At 44.3% G+C, this 22,492-nt stretch overlaps 1 protein-coding gene across 3 annotated transcripts in view; it reads left to right on the top strand.

Moving 5' to 3' along the window:
- Positions 1–6,563: 6,563 nt before the first annotated feature.
- The window catches only part of USP46 (ubiquitin specific peptidase 46), a 25,623-nt gene continuing 9,694 nt past the window's right edge, over positions 6,564–22,492 (top strand). For 2 of the 3 annotated variants that reach the window (XM_078862865.1, XM_078862864.1), the window contains exons 1-3: positions 6,564–6,649; positions 9,029–9,109; positions 19,610–19,823. In XM_078862865.1, the coding sequence (XP_078718991.1) occupies positions 6,614–6,649; positions 9,029–9,109; positions 19,610–19,823 (331 nt within the window). In that variant the 5' untranslated portion in view covers positions 6,564–6,613. Of the gene's footprint in view, positions 6,650–6,781; positions 6,917–9,028; positions 9,110–19,609; positions 19,824–22,492 lie in introns of those variants that run through there. The other variant, XM_078862866.1, reaches the window with a different exon arrangement.

Genomic DNA, 22,492 nt, shown 5'->3' with positions numbered 1-22,492 from the left:
GCGGTGCAGAACTTTAATTCAGTTAAAGTAGAAATAGCCAAATATATTCAAGTAGCCCAGTCACGATTGTAAAGTCCCTACGTCAAGTTCCAACCAGATGACGACTTATCCGTCTGGTGTTGATAAAAAAAAATGCATGCCAACTTTTGAGAAGTCAATAATGGTTGTCCTATGGATTAACTCGCCCAGTCATAGGAATGTGGAATTTTCATTAGGGGCCGTCCATAAATGACGTCACGCACCTGGGGGGGGGGGGGGTCAGACATTTGTGACGAGGGGGGGGTGAGAAATGTGACATCACATCAAAATGCGCAACTTTAAATAAATATAGACAAAACGTTCTACTTATATTCTTGCTTCTTTCGGTAAAGTCACGTAAAAGGGAAATAATAAAATAGCAAAAATATTAAACAATAAAAATTCTCACGACGTTTCGACTGCAACACAAGCAATCATCACCAGGTGTGAAAATGTTCTTGCTGTGGTTTTCACACCTGATGATGATTGCTGCTATGGGTTTCTGAGTTACGCGCTCAAGAAAAAAAACTGGAAAATTGTAAAATTTCAATGTTTAAAATCGAAAATTATTTTCAGTTATGAAAACTAAAAGTTACAAAAATATATTTCACAGCTTAGCCAACTACGCGATTCATCCTTTATGGACATAATTCACACTTACGCTATGGGTTTCTGAGTTACGCACACTCAAGAAAAAAAACTGGAAAATTGTAAAATTTCAATGTTTTAAATATATTTCGCAGGTTAACCAACTAAAATCTCAACCTGATGGCGTGACCACGTCATGTCAGCGCCCATTGTCACGGGCTGGGCGTAGCCACCTTGAATCTAAGTCGAAGCAGCCCATGGAAGCGTTCAAGGATCCCTGTAGTTAATCCTTATTAAATAATATTTATAAATAGCAATCATTTCCATCTTAATTCATATTTGTTAATAAACACATTTTGTAACGTATATTTGTAATGTTATTATTAATAAGTATTACATATATACGTATTTTGTACATCTGGGGCTAAAATAATGAAATTATACTAATTCTTTTCTTCGGTAACACACCCCCTCATAACATGCATGTCTATGGGAAAAATTGGCTTCATACAGCGCGATTCGACTTACGCGCTGTTTTTCAGGAGCGCATGTCCTGGCGTTGCGAGAGGGACACCTGTGGTTAGCACGCTGCACCTGGTGACTTCTGAGTTTGATCTCCGGCCCCAGCTAACATCAGCCCGTACTGACCAGCGTGGTGAAATATGGTCGCAAATAACTTTTATTCATATTCTTTAGGATCTATATAACCCAAGGCTCCATTTGAAAAAAAGGTCATGCAGTCTCAGTGGGGCTTTTACCTGGTTTTCTCTCTGTTTGGCCGTGTCATTAGACGAGGTAGACATTTGAATCTCTCATAGAGAAGTACAACGCTTCGTGTTAGATAACTGCCTACGGAAGTGGATATCAATGGGCTACATTAGAGCGCCCTTTCATTTTACCTCTGGTCCACAAAGTATGGGGAAGCATTTTCCAAATGTCTTTGCATATGAGTGATATTCGTTGCATGATAGTCAATCTAATATTTTGATTCTTCAGTCATGAAGTTAAGCCAAATTAAGTGCAAATTTAATTATGTAGATTTTTTTATGCAGTCAGTTGTGACATGGCTAAGACAATGAATTACTATAGTGAAGAACCTAGATAAATCCTCGATTCAAAACTTTGAGTGATGTTGTTTGGAAAGTGAATGTTTAATACTTCTTGATTTGATGTGTATGGATTCCTGCAGTCACGAAAGCTTGAAATCAAGTTTAGTGTCCTCTATTGTCAAACATAAATAATTTTATATTGCCAATGCTAAAACCTGATTTATAAATTACTTTAATTAGTGAAACGAACGCAATATTCTTACCTTTAAGAACATGATTCAGTATGTTTTGGATCATTGAGGATATATTACATAAGCATACGTGTCCACCCATACGGTTTAGCCCGTATTCACGTACAGGCAAATTTAGTGTGCAGGTCCATACGGCGTAAAGCCGTTTCAATAGGGGCAAACATTTGTTTGTCTATTTGTTTGTGTTTCTCCCTTGTGATGGGACTTTGTAAGATGATGAACGTTGAGATTTATAAGTGCACGGGGTGACCAATCAGGTCTGAATTGGTCTGTCATAAGGTCGGCACTGATAAGGGGTAATCGATATTTTGTTGATCATTCAGGATTTGTATCAACAAGTTGAAGACATATCTTGTCGAACATCAAATGTATATATTTAAATAAATAAAAACACTAAGTACAGTAATAACTCGATTTACGTCTTGACATGTAGACGAAGTGGAATTCACGAATACAGAAGCATCACACAAGGCGGCGGTAACGAGTACGGATGACTTGGCACGCTTCATTTGAAATTCCAGATTACTATTTAGTATTTACGCGATTAGTATGAAAATTATGTTTATTTTTGGCACAGGTAAAACCAGTTGGGCAATAGATGTGAATTTTTAAGATGGGGACAACTGTCTCTTAATTTTCGTTGAAGAGCAACTGGTTCTGTACTGGTCCACACAAAACACCAAAGGGGCCGGCCATAAATGACGTCACGCGATTATGGACGATTTTTGACCCCCCCCTCGTCACACGACGTCACAAAAAGTCAGACCCCACCCCCTCAAATATGACGTCACAAAGCTCTGCCCCCCCCCCAAAACCATATTTCCATTTTGAAAATAAAATATGCTTCAAATCGCTATAAACTATAGTCATTGTAGTGCGTATTTAATGTGGCGATGCACTCTGATGTTGTAGGAGTGTTGTTATAACAATTCGTGTTGTTATAACAATTCTATATTTATTTAAAGTTGTGCATTTTGATGTGACGTAACATTACTCAAACCCCCCCCCCCCTCGTCACACATCGTCACAATTGTCCGACCCCCCCCCCTAGATGCGTGACGTCATTTATGGACGGCCCCAAAGTATTATTTTACTCCATATAGTAAAACCACTCTGGTCTGCGCTTCTTCAACGGTGGAGGAATAGCACAAAGTCTCTCTCTCTCCTGAAGCCCTCTCATGGGCTAGCAGACCTCGACATTGGCATTTAGCTCCCGCAAATTTCGCTGCTGCCATGTATATATGTTGCACTTCTTTCGCATCGTATGTAGACACACGTGCTATTCGGAGGAGTGGGGATAGGGCATCATAGGCAAGCGTAGAATAGTTCATCCGCTCAGTGGCACTGCCGAACCAAAGTGTTAAACGACTGCCGTTTGTTAACCGGGATTTTAGTGCGACTTGTCAAACTGTTGATGAGACTTGAACTTTGAACAATTTACATCCATTGCAGAGGCAGGGTTTTCTACCTTTGTAAAAAAAAAATGCTGCTTAAAAGCATTGAACAGAGTAACAGAAAGTAACAATTGCCGTCATTGTGGAGAATATAGGTAACGAAATATATGAGCAGACGATAAGTATACTCCAGTGGTTCTCAAACTGGGGGTACGTGAGGTGATGTCTATACGCGTGTGAAATGATATCTTACACGAGAGTCATTGTTGAGTATGAATCTGCCAATATAAAATAACTACGATAAAATGTTAATCCATATGGTAGCCTAGAAGAATATAAAAGACCTTTATAAACTCATTGATCGTAAACAATGTGGCTTACAAGTGTAGCCAGCGAGCGAACACATTACGTCCTGCATGCAGATGCCTCCGTTGATTTTAGTTTTATTCGCCGCTTGCAGTTACTAGCTTAGGTCATACCTCACAAAATGAACGATCGTTTAAAATATTGACGTTCATGAATGAATGACATTTATTTCTAAAAAACCGTTTTGGATCAGGCAAGGGGGTTGAATAAGAGGGTTATCAGTGGCCAACAAATGTTGACAACCACTGGTCTACTCCTTCACATACCTATATCTCCACAAAATAAATACAATTAATTTAAAGTAAGTCACATAGATCGAAAAAAAAGTAATAATAAGTAAAGTGGTTAAAAATATCACGACGTTTCGATCGCAACACAAGCGGTCATCATCAGGCAAAGGAGTCAGCCTCCAAAGGCAAACTGTTTATAAAGTTCTGTGAATGGGCGTAGCCCAAGTGTATCAGCAGCACCAGGAGCATGGACGGTGCAACAATGCCAATGCAGCAACAATGTCAATGCAGCAACAATGCCAATGCAGCAACAATGCCAATGCAGCAACATTGCCAATGCAGCAACAATGTCAATGCAGCAACAATGTCAATGCAGCAACAATGCCAATGCAGCAACAATGTCAATGCAGCAACAATGTCAATGCAGCAACAATGCCAATGCAGCAACAATGCCAATGCAGCAACATTGCCAATGCAGCAACAATGTCAATGCAGCAACAATGTCAATGCAGCAACAATGTCAATGCAGCAACAATGCCAATGCAGCAACAATGCCAATGCAGCAACAATGTCAATGCAGCAACAATGCCAATGCAGCAACAATGCCAATGCAGCAACATTGCCAATGCAGCAACAATGTCAATGCAGCAACAATGTCAATGCAGCAACAATGCCAATGCAGCAACAATGCCAATGCAGCAGCAATGCCAATGCAGCAACAATGCCAATGCAGCAACAATGCCAATGCAGCAACAATGCCAATGCAGCAACAATGCCAATGCAGCAACAATGCCAATGCAGCAGCAATGCCAATGCAGCAACAATGCCAATGCAGCAACAATGTCAATGCAGCAACAATGCCAATGCAGCAACAATGCCAATGCAGCAGCAATGCCAATGCAGCAACAATGCCAATGCAGCAGCAATGCCAATGCAGCAACAATGCCAATGCAGCAACAATGCCAATGCAGCAGCAATGCCAATGCAGCAACAATGCCAATGCAGCAACAATGCCAATGCAGCAACAATGCCAATGCAGCAGAAATGCCAATGCAGCAACAATGCCAATGCAGCAACAATGCCAATGCAGCAGCAATGCCAATGCAGCAAAGGGCCGCCAATAAATCCCTGCACTCAGCTCCACACACTACACTGCTGACGGTGGAGGTTGATTGACAAGAAAACAAAGTCAAGTCATGACCCAAAGTGGCTGATGACATCTTTCCAATGATTGCTGAGTCTATAACCTTCCTCTCGGTTGACATTGGGTCTGTGTCTGTATATATGGATGGCTTCATGAACGAATCTTTGTTGATAGCCAGTAGGCTTGCAAAGTACCATCGTCTTAGAGAAATCAATTTCGTGTGAGCCAGCAACATTAAAATAATGATCAGCCACGGCAGAAGTATTGGTCCTACCGTGTTTCAAATCTGCCTTATGTTCACGAACACGGTCCGAGACATGTCGCTTAGTTTTCCCAATGTAACTGCTGCGGCAGATACAGCTTAGTTTGTAGACGCCGGGATATTGCATGTCAGGAATCTTGTCCTTCACAGATGGGATCAGATCACGAATTATATGCACTGTGTTAAATCGGACCTGGATCTTGTGTTTATTCACGATTTAGGAAATATTTTTGGTTACCCCTGCTATGTGAGGCAGGGTAATGGTTTTGATTGGATCTTCAGATGGCTCCTTCCGCACGGTTGGGGTGATGGCTTTGCGGAATGTGTAGTCAAAATACCCATTCGCCTTGAGAGCTTGGTGTACTGGTTTGATTTCACTGGTCAGGCGTTCATGGTCGGAGATACATTGAGCTCTATGGTGTAGCGTTTTGATGAGGGAATTCTTCTGGGATGGATGGTGGTGGGAATCAGGTTTTAGGTAGGCGTCAGTATCGGTTACTAAACAGTGTACTTTAATTTGTTATGCTGTACTTTTATTTGGAGAGAAAGTTACATTTTTCAACGTACTAAGAAGAAGGGTTATTGCCCGAAACGTCGACTATTAAATATTATTTAAAGTCCACGGTGTTATTGACGTGTGAGTTCAATTGGCTTGTCACGTTGTTACCAGTTTGTATCGCGTGCACTTAACCCAAACCTGTGAGCCCCTTATCAGTGCCCTACCTTAGTACAGACCAATTCAGACCTTACTGGTCACCTCGTGCCCTTATACATCCCAACGTTCATCCCACAAAGTCCCATCACAAGGGGAGAAACACCAACAAATAGACAAACCAAAATGTTTTGCCCGTATCGAAACGGCTGTACGCCGTATGGACCTGAAAACTCAATGTCTCTGTACAAGAATACGGGGGGTTAAACTGTATGGGTTTGACAGCTTAGCTACGTGAAACCCAACCATTGGGTTCGATCGCGTTAACATAAATGTGTCGGTTAGCGAGTTTAACGACACATTTGTATTTACGCCATCTAACCCCCCCCCCCCCCAAAAAAAAACCGATATAATGTATATTGGTTGCGAAAGCCTACGTGATAAACCAATACGGAATTCCAAATCGATGGCCCGAAAGTTGTCGTTTGAGCAGGCACCACCGTTGTGGAGCGCCGTGGCCACCTCGCGCCGGTTGGGGGCGGGGGGCGTGAGGGGCGGGGGCGTGGGGGGTGTGGGGCGGGGGGACGGGGGGGGCCGGGCTGGGGTCCTTCGAAGTGGTGTTTTCGTCAAAGATGGCGGACGCGAACCCCGGGTGTTAAATGACCGTCAGGAGCCTCGCCTCCATCTGTACAATGGTGAGCGCCGCTCCCTCCTCCGCACCTCAAAGCCCTCATTCAACTCACCGCGAATGCTCCGATGCTGCGGGCCCGCCGCTGTTTGTACAGCGGGGTCTTTGCAAAGGAGACTGGAGTGGTGGGGGTGGACTGTGTCGCGACTAGGCCTTTGCGATGCCTGTCGTTTTTCCTGAATGTTGTGCCCGGGAGAGATGCCCGAGCCTGGCCCTGAGAGCCCCGGTCGCCGCCCTCTCTTGGAAGGAAGGCCGGGGAGGCGGGAGAATTAGTGCGTGCGCATGTGTGAATGAGTGTGTTGCGTGCGTGGGATGCTGTTTCTGCAGCTACGCGTTTGGGTTTAGGTGAAGGGGCCGCCGACTCGGGCGTGGGAGTTGGGTGGTTACTTTCTGCGGAAGACGACTTTCTATGAATGTGGTGACGGGCACCAGTTGAGTTTGTGTGTCTGTGCGTGATTGCGTGAGTGCGTCTGTATTGTACGCGTGTGTGTTTGTGTTGTTTGTGTGCATGTTTGTTCGTGTCTTGAGTTTGTGCGTGGGCGTGTGGTGTGTCTGCGTGTTTTTGTGCGGGTGCGCCTGTGATGCCGTATGATTGTGTGTCGTGGTTGTGTTTTAACGTGAATGTGTCTGTAATGCATTTCTCTCTATCTATGCCCGTGCACGTCTTTTTCATTGTGTATATGTATTTTGAGTTTGTGTCTTTGTGCGTTTGTGTTTTATGCGTCCATCATATCAGTCCGTCAACCAGCTATAGCACCTGGGTCTGTACCGTGACCTGCCAGCGAGCATTCGATACTTCACGTGTCTTTAAAGTGCACCTAGCCTGGCACAAGCGACGTGGTGACGTTACTGCCACTTCGTGGCGAATGGCGGCTGTTGTGACTTTGTGCGTATGTGTTTTACCCTTCACGAATCTTCGTGGGTTTCTGTGTGTCTGTCTACGTGTGTCTTTTGTATCGCCGTGTGTATTATGTGTTTGCGTGCGTTGATGTCTGGATGTTTAAATGTGTGTTTCTGTGTGTCTGTGTCCGTCTCTGCGTGTACGAGCGTCTGCGCACACCAGAGTATATGTCAATTACTGTTGCTTCGTTACACCTCGTAACCTCTCTTGTGCGATTGGACGCCCAAAGACACCGCCATGCAAATAGGTGAGGTTAATAAGTCGGAGAGGAAAGGGAGGTAATCATAACGCGACATATCTCTAGATAGGAATGACAAAAAAGAGATGTCGGATAAACATGGAAGAGGTGAATACAGTCGAGGGTTACCGATATAAAGTGACTGGAATAAAAAAAATTAATTACTGTCAATGACTGTCTGTCTGTTATCGCTGGAAACCTCACTGAGTCTCAAATCCCTCTTTTCATGGGATTCCAGCATTGGGATGTTTGACCCGTTGGGGACTTAATGGCGTTTTAATGTGACAGCCGTAAGAGAACTAGACGTAACGTAACAGGTAATGGTTGGTGTAGCGTTGCTGGTTAACCCAAACTTTGTTAACCGGAAGGACGCCGAACTTGGTTTACACGGCACTGAAATCGAATTCGTGGTGAGATACTGTTCAGAAACTAATCGTGTAACATTTTACAGTGCTTTGTAATGGGATGGGTAGGGGGGTGGTCTGTGACACCAGCCACGTGTATCACTTGTGTTCGTCATGCGTTGTGAATAGCCGTAGAGTCACGTCTCATACTATAGTTAGGGCAGTGAAGCAAGGGGGTCAGTTTCGCTGCACACTAATGAGCCCCGGCAATGCCCATTACCTTAAAGAAAAAGTATTGGAAGTGACATGTTCAGTCTCTTATTCAGTCGACCCCTCTTGACCCCTATAACAAGTGGAGCAGTTCACCGTGTTGGGTTCAGTTTACGTACCCAAGAGGGATCATTGGCCGAGTTGACCATTATTTGAACGTGACCCCTCATTGCGTCCAAGTGTCATCCAGTCCACTGCTGATTGAAAAATCCCATTTGTGTATGTGTAAAGGTGTTCGTTCACACGTACTACGTATGTTACCATGAAGTGTGTTCTAGTCTGTATATGTATAACACGTGTTGACAAGTGTCTCTGTAAGTGTACTGTTTGTGTTTAAATATATTATACGTTTGCTCTGTCAAGTCAAAGTGTCTCCCAGATCCTATGAAGAGGGTGCTAATCTTCGTCATGAACTGTGGGACCACTCTTCGCATAGGATGAACACTGTTGGGCTCTCATGAAGTTTAACTCTTTTTATTAAAGTGAATTGTAACAAATTAACTAATTTAACAGCGTGAGAAGCGGGCATTGTCAATTATCGCTGTGAGAAGATGCAATGTAAAAATTGTGTATTGACCGTGACCTGATGAAGCATGCAAATGCACTTTGAAATGTCTCCTCTTTTTTCCTCAGGGCGCTAATGCCTCTGCTTTGGAGAAAGAGATTGGTCCTGAGCAGTTTCCTATCAATGAGCACTACTTCGGCCTGGTTAACGTGAGTACCATGCTTTCCTTTGGTGGGCGCGCGGAAAAAATATTGTTGTTGCTCTTGTATCGCGCTCCCTTATCCGTTTTTCATATCGTGGTGCCTTTTCCTCTTTTGAGATGAGTGCTCTCAGCACATATGTTTAGAAGTCCAATAGCTCTATAGCAAGGGGAAGAATGTAGCATCATTGATTTGTAAACACTAAAGGCATTTTGTAGAGGTTATTATTGTGATAAAATAAGGACAACTAAATTAGTAAGGCCACTCAGGGTAGTTTTACGACGTCTATTGACCATTATATTTGGGCACGGATTCAAAACTTGGAAAATGTATTTATTGCGTAATGGCCCAACTGATTATGGTTGTGTATAGATCTTTGGAAAGCCTGAAGTGCTTTGGAAAATAAGGAAGGAAAAGTTGGTCAGCATGGCATGGTGCCAGATTTTTGTAATTACAGATGCTGGAAGTCTTTGCTTTGTTTACTTAACAAAACCACATTCTCCTTTAAACAAAAGACAATGGCAGCATTATCCTTTGCATTGATAAAAAAATCATACGCCCCTCCCTATTACATGGAGTGTTTTTGTTGGTAAGTAGTTTGCACGATTTTTTTGCCAGACTTTGCTTTACAGTGCATCCACGTAACAACTTGGCAAGATATACTGTTCTCCATATAATCGTTTTGGAGGATCCCTAAACATTTACAAAACTGGATTTTCCAAGCTCAAAAATGTTACAGTGTACAAAGCAATGCTGACTTGTAACTGCCTTTTCAAGCTGCACAGAAACTTCATGTGCCAGGCAGGCCTAATTTAGCACTGTACAATTACTGCTGCATTGCATTATGCATTTCTAAATTGGCATGAGATTTTGGGTGGTTACAGATGTGTATTCTTACCTGTTTTTATGGGTGTATTTATATTTTCATACATATAACATTGCAAGTTTAATGTGGACTAAATGGTGTATACGAAAATATGAGGGTTTTGTTAAGACATTTTTCTGAGGAATTCCACCCTTGATTCAGCCAAGTTATTGGGGATGCATCTATCCTTTCAAATGAGCATGGGGCATTGCTTATCGCCAATGGCAGATTTGAGCCAATTGAGTAAATTCCACCTTCTTATGGCAGAGATCAGACTTTGCACAAGACATCCAACATCGCATTCCCATCAAATAATCACCACAAGGGGTAAGTCAACATCCGATTGGGATTTGAGCAAACGATTGTAACTTGAGTATTATGCCATGAGCACAATGTGACTTCAGTTTGTATACTATTGCAGCGAAATGAAGAGTGATGTTGAGACATTCGTAAGTGAATGTTTGGCAGCATCGTTGCCAAAAAATAATTTGCACACGTGTGCCTGTGTGTAGTTGGGCTCTGGTAAAAGTAGACTCCAGAGTATGCACGCACAACAAGTCTTGCCAAACAATCTCTGTGATTAAAAATGAAACTCCCGTATGAAAATGAAATGCACACTCACTTTTTTGAGAAACGTCACGTCAAGTCTTGCAGGCTTACTGCCCGATATTTCGGCCTGCAGTGAGAAGCACTGACGCAGACATTTCTGCAGTCTACGAGCACCTGAGAGCCATGGTGCAGGAGCAGCCTGTGGGGCACTCGTCCATCAAGTTTGTTTCAAGCCACTGCTTCCGTGTTGCATGAAAAAGCATTCGCTTTAATAACTTTCCTGGTGTGGCATTCGTGACCCCCAAGTGCGAAAACAGGCCAAATAAGGACAGGACTGTGATCCATTATGAAGGCTCAATAGACCTTACTCATGTAATGCACATACTGACATACTGTATGTGCAAAATGTTTTTGATAAAAATGCATTTGCATACCATTTTTATGTTATATTCTTTGGGTCTTTCGGTAAAGTCACCTAGATAGGTTCAAAGAAAATAACAAAAAAATCACAAAAAACTACGATGTTTCGATCGCAACACAAGCGTTCGTCATCAGGAAGAGGGGGTTAGCTTCTTAAGGTAAACTGTTTATAAAGGTTTGAAATGGGCGTAGCCCAAATGTCAGCAGCCAATGTTAATGTAAGTGGTGGGCAGCGGCCGTGGTGGGTTTTGCCACCAATCAAAGGGCTGCCCAGTAAAAATTATCATGATAATGTAAAATCTTTGAGGCCTCCACGGCGGGCGCCCTGAAGTGGCTATGTTAAGGTGAGATTATTATTTTCTTTGAACCTATCTACGTGACTTTACCGAAAGACCCAAAGAACATGAATTCCTGCAGTCGCGAAAGCTTTAAGTCACCATTTTTATATTATTCAACTGGTTTCTATAAACCAGATGTAGCATTTTTATTTTTAACATCCTTGTGTTAGACTGTCATAGAAAAAAACTGCCCTTGCGACAGCTGTTTATTTCTCATGGAAACGTAATTGCAGCCTGTGTAAACTGTTCATGATTGGTCTTTTGTGTGGCTTGTGCGTAATTTGCAGGGCACGTTGAGCATAAACTGGATGCACAACTGCATATTAATGCACACAACTAAATGCTACAAAAATATTACCGTGCATTTGGGTCCACTTAGTATCACGCTGCTACTCCTGTTGTTGATCACATCGGTGTGGGATTTTTAAATAAGCTTGCAGTTGACGTGAATGTAATCAAGGTGGTTACACAGCAAAGAGGCGTCTGCTGCCGCACAATGTAATCAGGTGGCGATATGAACTTAAGTGATGCGAGCATTTTGCAGGCGCATGTGTGCATATCGCCGCTGAGTCCTCTACGGGATTGGCCCTATCATTCTGCTTGCGTATTTTCCGTCGTGAATGAGATGAAGACATTTCCATCTATTCACCCCGACTTGTTAGCATCACAGATTCACTTTAGAATTCACATCAGGAATCTCTTATCCACACCCTTACCTATCCTGCAAATAATTATCATCACACGGCAATTAAAACAGTGAACGTTTAGCTTTCGGAATTCTAACTTGCGAGATTGAGTGAAGACCTCAATGTAATATTACGATGTTTTTTTTGTGTTGTCATGGGCTGAGATAGCAACTGTCGGGCACGTGACAACCTGTGTTTTTGTGGTGGCTGGATTTGGATCTCAGTGGTATTAGCTCAGTTTAATGACAAACCACAGGTCCTAAGCTGCTGCTGCATAGTCCTTGTGGTGGCTGTTGCTAGATGTGGTGGATTTTCCTCATTTTGTTTATTTTCCAGTGGCCTTGGGAAGGGCAGAGATTAGTTGTGTGCACCTTACTAAAAATACAACAGCATCCTGTGGTGCGCTGTGTCCTCAATGCAGCAGCAAGGGACACCTGTTGGTTGATGGACGGTTGAACAATCTCGTGGTCAGTGCGTTTGTTACTGAGCAAGCAAGCATCGGGTTGGCGGTTCGATTCCAGCGGCTACCTCGTAATATACCTAGTCTTCCACTTACAAAAGAGTGCTGTGAACTCTGAAGTGGATATTGATGACCCTGAGACATTGATTGGCAAGAGTAGACTGTTGTGTGATAATGTAATAACCAAAATTCTGAAACTACCAGCAAAACAGAAATTGTAAAGTTGTAATTATCAATGGATTTTGTGGCCAGAGTCTTACAGACAGACTTCCATACCGAACAGGAGGATTTCTTCACTAATACGGCTGTCGCCTGATGTTGCTGGTTGTAATTACTGGCGAAACGGCATACTCGAATTGTAAATGTTGTGGGTTTACTCTCCAACACACCGGTGTATTTTACTAGTAGCGAATTGGTATGTTTTGTTTCGTGGAAAACCTTGCTAATTGGGTGTGTCGGGTGGTGGTGGGTTTACACTATCTCATCCAAAAAAAACCTCTATTATGGAAAAGGAGGAGATTACTGTCAATGGATACTTGTTGAGCAATGCATATCATTAATTTAAACATGTGACTTGCATCATGAATGTAAATTATAACCAGATGGAAAACTATTGAGGTGCAACACGGTATTTATATATATAGGACGCACACATCCGTGAGCTGAAATAGCACAAATGTGCCAACACGGCCATTGCGAGACGATACCAATTTCATAAACTAAAGTTCACCCCTTGTGGAAGGGGGAGTAGCCCGGTTAATATTTAATTCTTGTAAATATCAACGTCCAAAAAATGTCTTGCCAGGGTAAGTGAGCAAACTGGTCGTGGAGGCATCGACTTAACATTTGTGCGCACTTTGAGTTACCTTCCGAAAATCTAATGGCGGGCCATTTTAAATTGACTGAGCGCGCGTAAAACGTTGGTTCGAATTATTTAGAAATCCACATGAGCACCGAACATTCCACGCCAGTGTTTTGTGTAGTTTTGCCGTCGTATTTGCTGTGCATGGCACAACAAACAGATCTCGGAGGTTGATGCTGTGTGGATTGTGCCGGAGCTGCACAGATATAGCACAAGGGAAGAAGTGATTGGCGGGTGTGCTCATTAAAAGCATCGCTTGTGCTGTTGCTGGTGACACGGTAACATTCGCTGAACGCTTCAAATATGATCCACATCATGTTCTGAACATGTGATCTCTGCGATATAGTTCATTATCATGATATAATATATCAGTAGCTATGCGAGATTGAGCCTGATAGTGCTGGGACGGGTGACACAGTGGGATGTTAAAGGCTGCTACAGTGCTTTGTGATGGGCATCAGAGGAGTGCTGCACAATCCATTGTTGTTCTATACTTACACATATATGCTCTCCCGCCTTCAAGCTGCATTATCCAGTGTGGTGACGTGTGGTTAAATAACTCCCACAGTCTGCGTGGTGTGGGAAGGCCCTCGTGTGCTTTGGGATGAGTGGCGTCTGGAGTAAATTCACTCGTCACCATTATGGTCCACACAGATGGGTGCACTGCAATCCCCTGGCTGCTTGGCAGGCCAGTAGGTGCGGGCTAAGTGACAAATCAAAGTGCTCCGTCGACCTTTGCCCCCTAAACCTCCGGGTCACGGGCAGAGGCGTGCACCACCACGCCCAGCCTTCGAGGTTGTATTTGAATGTCGTTGACGCATTATGCCGTCTGGATATTGAGGCGTTAAGTAACTTCTGCGGGGTGTGTGGGGGGGGTATGCTCATTGTAATTGTATTGAATTCTGTGCAGCCTAAGCCACCAAACGCAGCGCTCGTATAAAAGTCGAATGCTCCTATGGGGCCTTCACGTTTACAGTTGTACCGCATTCGCGCAAGCTCTCCTCTCTCTCTCTCTCTATTTGCCGTGTGTCGTAACATGCACGACTTAATTACATAACGCACATTGCACTGTTTGCCAAAAAGACAATCGTGCCTACTGGAATGGAAATTCCACTCGGAGCAATGAGGACGTTTTTTGAGAATGGTTGGTGCGTCAAATGTAAATGTACACATACACTCCGGAGCCGATTGCTCGTACATTTATAGACGCGTTTCTCATTGTCAACGATGTTGCCCATAATACAGGGGTTTTTTTGGGTTAGATCTCGTAAATATATAAATGTGTCGTTAAACCCGCCACCACCCGACACAGCCAATTAGTAAGGGGTTTGTCACGTAAACAACGTGGCCAATTCGTTACTAATACAGCAGACCGGTGTGTTGGAGAGCAAATCCACAACATTTACAATCTGAGTACAAATCTGGCTGTCCGTCTAATGATGCTAGTTGTAATTGCTGATGATATCTGTCGCAAAAGCCTACGTGTTAACCTGTTTTGCGCTTGTAATCGTCAGCAGTGACAGTGAACAATCCACTGCTGGATGAAAGTGTACATCGTTGGTGTCTTCCTTGGCCTTGAGATGCTTCAATAAATATTGCTCCTGCAGTACATGAGCTAATCTAATTGCACCTCCTCTTTGGCGGATGTCCTCTTGGGCGTATTCTCTCCGTTTATTGTCGTTCCATCACCAGTTTACAGCGGTTGTTCGAATGACAAATAGACCAAGTAAATCATAAATGGGTTCGTACTTTATCAATTTATGTTTGACTTTGTTTCCAATTCTATATCTTCAAGATATCTTGTACTCGAGATGAGAATAGCCTCTGTGAGAGTTTTATCTCTTTGTTTTGAATGGTTTAAATAATTATTGTTATATTTGATTAAGGTCTTAGTTTTGTGAGACTACATCATTTCCCACTCATTTTCCATCGTTTAGACTTTATTACCATATATGCATATCGACTATCTAATGAATAAACTAAATATTAGTTCTGAGTGACTTTCATATCATGTTTGTATAACTTTGACTCTAATTTCCACGTGAATAATTTTGCAGCAAAAAGATTTGTGATCGTATAAACGATGTTTAATGCGCACACAACAGTTGACTCGCCTACTTACCTTTTAACACAAAACTGGGTTTTAAGCCAGAAAACCACTCGTGATTAAGCTGGACTCAAGTGTAGTTAGTTGATGGTCTCAGCCAGATCAGTAATGATTTGCACAACCATCGTAAAACATTTGGCATGTGAAAGCTATGCACGCCCTTTTGGTGTTGACAGAGGCATAATTTAAGTAACTTACAACTTATTTCTGCTGAATTATTTCTGAGACTGTTGATTGGTACACCGCCGGTTCCAAGAGTTTTAATTGAGAATGTCCACATCTCAAGAAATCGCACTAATAGCTCAATCGGCATACTGTTAGCGGACTGCACAGAGTATCATAACCCTCGCTTTTAATCGCAGTCAACACATTATCAGGGAGAGGGTCTGTGCGAGTTCAAACTTGTGAACTTCGTACCCAGAGACATGAACAAGAAGCTCATCGCTTTGGAAGCTGGTCTCGTCATATCTTTTGATGCTAAGCCGACTTGGCCCGATTTAATGCTGAGAATTGGGTGACCTTTGTGCAGATGGTTCATGTTCCCCCCACCCCCCCCATGTCTTTCACTCGTGCCCACATATAACCCTCGCTACCTTGTGATTGCTGCCGGTTTTTAACCGGTCTTGCTAGTGTAGGGGAAACGCATTTCAACCGAATGCACTGTGGGCCCCCCCTCCCAGCCTTGGCCTCATTAGCCACCCCGCCTTCACTCAGCCCACAGGGTTGGCGGTCGTATGAATGGCCCTATTTCTGTGCACCGACACGTGCGATGCAGCCTGCCAATGGACGGCCCCATACACACAATCTAAATTAGGTCAGCGACCCTATTTCCTGTATTTCCATCGACTCGACACTGCAGCTGCGGGGGTTGGACATCTCGGACATCTCGCACGCACAGAAATCTCTGGACTGTCCCCTGACCCCCCACCGCCTCGGAGATTCTGATTACAGCCGTGCGCCACCTCTCCGTAAATTACCGTCTTACCAAAACCCCGGGGGCCTGTCCGTGTTGTCGCGCTTCGTGCGGTTCACAGCCCCCGAGCGTGAGTCGGTCGGGATAAAGCTCAAAAAGCCGGCACCGATAGAGGTGGCCACGTGGCTGGAAGGGGACTAATGCCAAGTCATAGACTCTGAGCACGGTGCTGCTGAGAGCTTGGGTTCAAATCTGGGTTTCAAGCCACCTATTAATCCGGATTCTCTAGTGCAGTGAATGTAAGCTAATTTTATGAATATGAAGGTTTTGTTTTACAGGATTATAAATACAGCTTACTGCCTGGGAGTGCTTATGTGGGTTTGAGCAGAGTAATGTTGAGATTGCCGGTTGGTAAAGGGGGCTAATTAATCCCATGTCACAGCCATGGACTCTCGGTGTCTGCCTCCTCTTATTAAACTGGGTTCCCAAAGAGAGCCAGTTGATATTCTTAGCCTGGCTTCACACAAAAACCCCACCAGATCACTGCTCGGGGATTACACATTTTGGTGTAATTTACTTGTGTTTAAAAACACTCTCTTAAGGGTACTTAAAATGTGTTTTTCTCATTTGGGTCGAGAGTTCTAGCGAAGTGACTTCACAGGTCCAGTAGTTCTGCAAGCTACAGTCTGTTCTCCTATAAGGTGTTAATTATGTTCCTAAAGAACACCACATTAGGCAAAATTCGCGTTGTAATCTAAATAATATGAAAAATTGAGTGAAGTATAGTCCGCGACAACACGTGAGTTGCGTATGCAGCCTGAACAAAGACTGAGGTGCGTGGGTAGCATCTCGAAGCATCGAGTAGCATTCCGCCTTGTGTGATTCTACGCCGAGGCAGCCGTACTACCGCTCGTTCCTAATCGCGCTGCGACCGTAATTCCGTTCACTCAATTGCGTTATATTCAATTCGCATCCACGTTCTAACTAAAAAATGTGTTCCCTAATACATTAATCGCGTTAAATCCAATTCACGTTGTAACAACACGCCTTAACAGAGAACAGACTCTACTGTTAATGGATCTTCCAGAGGCCACACGCTGACTTGATTTAACGACCGCAACGCTTGTTGTGAGACTACTGAAATTTTAATTTCATCTCGTGGTACTGCGCCGGTATGAACATTCAATTTCGATTTGAAGCTTTCGTGACTGCAGGAATCCATACTCTTTGGTTCTTTCGGTAAAGTCACGTAGTTAGAAAAAAAAACAAATCACGACGTTTCGATTGCAACATAAGCAATCATCATCGGGTGGGAAAACCACAGCAAGAAAACACATTCCTGCAGAGGGAGCTGGTAGGAACGTTGGGTTGCTCGGTCAATGGCCAGGGTCAACGGTGGCGTGGTGTATTCCGCAAATATGGCCGACTGAGGGCGGACACAAGCCGGCGTGAGTAGGTTAAACGTTGAGTTTTATAAGGGCACCACAGGGTGACCAGCCCTTCCCCACCCAGCCCCACCCTCCCACCCCTTACCCAGCCCCACCCTCCCCACCTAGCCCCTCTTTGCACGACGGGCGGACACAATAATCCCCTGTGGGCTGGTGTAACCAGGAGGTTCCTACCAGTAAAATTGCTGAAGTGGGAGAGTGCTTGAAATGAACTTGAACTTGAATATGTAGGTAAGAACGGGGGGAGGGGCAAGGGGGGAGAGAGAGAGTGGGGGGTGGGGTAGGGGGAGGGGAGCGCTGCGTGAGCGCTAGGGGGAGAGATGACGTGGGGCCGGGGGGGAGGAAGTGGGCGGGGCTGGGGGGGGAGTGGGCGGGGCTGGAAGTGGGAGGCCGAGAGCGCTGATGATGCGGTATGAACATTGTAATGTACATATACATCAAAACATGGACCATCGGTGGGGTTACGCTCTTGAGAATAGCTGCAATTGGATAATCTGCAAAAAATGCGATCCGCAAACTCAAGGCATATGGAAAAAATATCGTTTGGTTCGCTTTTCATAATACCCTACATTAACCCAAGCATAAAACAAGGTGTATATTTTTTATGTAAAGTTTGATTCATATTTTCTATACTATTACATATATAAACTTGAACAGTACATTTATAGAACGAAAAAAATAATATTGTGTGCAGTGCTGTACTACCGTTAACGACGTATGTACAGTTAGTATTATGCAGTTTAAAAAGTAACAAACAACAAATACTTTTATTTAAGATGAAAGATGATGATGATGTTGGTGTGTATTCTTCCGCAGCAGCATCATCGCAAGCAGTGCAGTAAGAGTACACCACTACTTCTTTACGATGCAGACAGCCATCTCATGGTTAACCGTAAATGGTCGAGCTACATGGGCGTCATCGACGAACTCTACCTTAATGAATTTGGCGCGAATGGTCAAGTCCACGGTGGGAAAACCCACTATGTCCGGAGTTTGAGTGTATTTGGAAATATTAAACAAACAATGTCTGCACTGGATAGGTCGACAAACTTGCTGTACACCCGCACTGTATGTATGTATGTTATGTTGAACTTCTTTCGCACTTTACTTAGCCAGCCGTGTGAATCGGAGGTGCACTGATGGGTTCCTCGCATGCAATGATGTCTGCGTGATCCACAGCTATGATTAGAAAGTGTCCGCCAGCTAGGCCACCTGGTTGTTGGTACACACACAGCTTTTCACTGCTGAACGAGGGCCTCCCCCACAACGTAAGGGTCATTGGGGTTATTTCAGAATCAAAATGTTTATTCATACCGGAGGAATCCGATGCGCTATAAAGGTCTTTTTTACAGATCTCCAGTGGGGGCGGGTAAGAACGTTGCAACAACAAACAATACAAAAGCACGTTAGTAGTGCAAAGTACAACGAGGTAAACCAAATCACCCAAACACATGCGAATACAACTAAACCATCCCCATCGTATCAGGCAAAGCCAACTGAGGTATTAACTTATTTTTCAGAATCGACCTGGATACAAATGATAGCTCAACATTGGGCATTTATAGCACCAAAATAATAATAATTTGGACCCATACGAAACCACAATCCATTATCCTGTCTCAACCCCGGCTCGGCTTTCGCAAAGCCTTTTGTTTGAGCGCGGTGCTCGTGCATCCAAGCACTCTCCGTGGCTCATTTCCTACTTTGGCTTCTGAGATCCTGACGAGATGGGGTGCATTCTGGGTGACTTTGTCGTAGGTGGGCCACCGGCTTGGTAGCTCTCTGGGCTAAGAGGAGCTTGCGCTCGCCCTTGTTCCCCTCGTCTCACCCCCCCCCCCCCCCCCCCGTCGTCTCTCCGCAGTTCGGCAACACCTGCTACTGCAACTCGGTCCTGCAGGCGTTATACTTCTGCAAGCCGTTCCGGGAGAAAGTGCTCGACTACAAGGTCCAGCCCAAGAAGAAGGAGAACCTCCTGACGTGCCTCGCCGACCTCTTTCACAGCATCGCGACGCAGAAGAAGAAAGTGGGCGTCATCCCGCCAAAGAAATTCATTTCCCGCCTACGCAAGGAGAACGGTGCGTTTTGCGGCGTGGGTTGCCCTTGCGAAATAATCCACGAATGTTAAGGATCGAAAGTGCCTCGGTCTAGCACGATGTGAATTGGCCTGCTGTAACTCGAACACTTTTGGGAAGCCTGTGTTTTGGTGCCTTTAAAGTAACGCAATTTATTGATCGTATTATTTTGTTGATGGCTTTATTTGAATGCCCAGTGTTTTTCGGTGCCTTCTTTTAGATGCGGTCGCATTTAGAGGAGATGTTAATCCACATTGCATTGTGTAAATAGTAAAGTATTCCCATGCTGTTCTGAACGTGTCCCTCTTTGGAAAGGGCTCTTGCCTGTATTGCAAGGTGATTGCCACACTCTTCTGATTAAGTTTATATGAGTCCAGAGTGTTCCGTCATAAACATGCCGCTAGAAATTATTTTGTCCAAGAGACGTATTGGTTATTTGTCTATTGTTGATTTTTTACTGTTAAATTGGATAATAATAAAACAACCAAGCTCATTCCCTTCCCTTCCCGTCCCTCCCCTGCCCTTTCGTGAACCCTCGGTCCTTGCCCGCCCCAGCCATGTAAATCACTCGATGTGTTTGGCAGCGCTTTGTAAACTACGTAAACCGTCCTGAGCTAAGGCTTTGTTTAAATCTAAAATGGGGTAAGTCGTGAGAAATATTAACGATTGTAAAACGTGATGAATGGACCAGAACCCATTGAGGGGCATTGTTTCTGGCAAAGGAGACTTGCGATGTGTTGCAAAGTAAACGGCAAGTGGTGCTGCGTTGGTTTCATCACGGCTTGTTTGACACGGTTGTGTATGGGCAGGGCAATCTAATGAACGAGCCCGAGACCAATTTCCCTTCACCGCGTGCCTGTTGACAGAGCCCTGATCAATATATCTCATTGACGGCTACCTCTCGCGGCGGCACCTTGGAGAGCCACAAGGCCAGGCCCGTAAATTAAAAGAGTCCCAGACCTGTTGCTGCTTCGCTCTTGAACGCGCGTTTTGAGATATTCTTTGTCAACGGTTGATTTACAAGGAGGCCCTGGTGACTCGGAAGGCCGATTCGACGGCTGTCTGAACACTTGAGTCGACACCGCTGAGATTCTGCGTTCCAATCGAGGTTTCAACCATCGGTTATTAAACCAGGTTCTAATAAATGAGTATCAGAATCAGAGTATATGGCTTGAGCAATCACCAAAGACCAATATCCCCCATATAGACTGTTGGGGCAAGTGCTGTTAGCGAGCACCTATGAAGGCTAGCACTGTCTGAGGGTGTGTGCGGCCAGCACCTCACCTGACCACCTTTGTTTCCCCAGTTGAGATGTATTTACACACCGCACCAGGTACTCATTTGAGGCCGAGTCGACCTCGGGGAGGCCCAGGACCGGTTCAAATAATCGTCACCGGTGTTGGCTGTGTGTGGGAATGGAAGTCGGGTTGCTGGATATGTAGCTCAGCATGCTTATCGTGACCCTACCGCTCCCCGTCCCTGCACATATCCACACACACACATCTCAATTGATCCAATAGTGTAGGCTTTGGTGTTAATGTCCAATTCCCATAGTTCCAGACTGAGGCACTTTCGATTCTTAACATTCGTGGAGACCGCTGATTGAATTTAAGAACCCTTTTCTGTACAATAACGTGAGACATGCACATACGCACGCAGGCACACACGATCTGCGTGTCCGTGTGCTCGTCATCATTCCTATTCCACTGCTGCTGTTCTACATTCACTGCTCATTCTTCTCATTCGTTTTCCTTTTCTGCCCTCCGTACTCCATTTTGTACGGATTGTGTTGTAAGGTCCTTAAGATGCTTGGGCATTTAAGCTCCACATCACTGCAAATCCTTATTCGTAATGCCCGAGATTATGTCAAGAGCAACATTTCTGCAGGATACCACCAAGGATGAACATATGTTAATCGGATCTCACTGGATTGGCTTGAAGGGGGGATAGTGCCCATGTCGGAGCACTGAGCTGCAAGTGCTGAGATCCTCTGTTCAGATGTGGATATCAGACGCCCATGTATAGACCAGGTTCTCATGTGGAGCCGGTCGGAGGTTTCGGTTCAGTCGCCAGTGACTATACAAATGAACGTTTGTGTTAAGTTCAGTTTTCACCGAGCTTGAAATCTTCCGGCTATGATGATGAAACTATTCTTGGTTTGATGACCACGAGGACTCTCATTGCAGGGTATAGAATGAGGATGAGTCCCCCGTGTTTACGTACGCGAGAGGCCTGTTGGAGTGACACCCGAAGTTTTATGTGACATCGCCTTCCGGAGGCCGTTCTGACACATTGTGATGCACTGCTCGGATCTTTGTGATGCAGATTGACATTTCTTGAGTTCATGACATCACTCCGGCAAGCACAATTATCAGTGAATCATCTTTCGATTGCATTTTTTTTCTTTTTCACGGAAGGACCGTCCATCCGCATGTTTTGCTGCTACAGTTGGTAGTTTTGTCTGTGGCAGATTTTACTATGCTAGTGCTGATTTAAAGCTTTCGTGACTGCAGGGATTCATATCTTGGTTCTTTCGGTAAAGTCACGTAGAAGGGAAAAAATAAAATAATAGAAATCTAAAACAATAAAATTCTCACGACGTTTCGACTGCAACACAAGCAATTATCATCAGGTGTGAAATCCACAGCAAGAAAATTAGAATTTTTTTCATA

The sequence above is a fragment of the Lampetra fluviatilis genome, chromosome 15, assembly GCF_964198595.1.
Source record: "Lampetra fluviatilis chromosome 15, kcLamFluv1.1, whole genome shotgun sequence".
Lineage (NCBI taxonomy): Eukaryota > Metazoa > Chordata > Hyperoartia > Petromyzontiformes > Petromyzontidae > Lampetra > Lampetra fluviatilis.
This window is presented reverse-complemented; position numbering and strand designations above follow the sequence as displayed.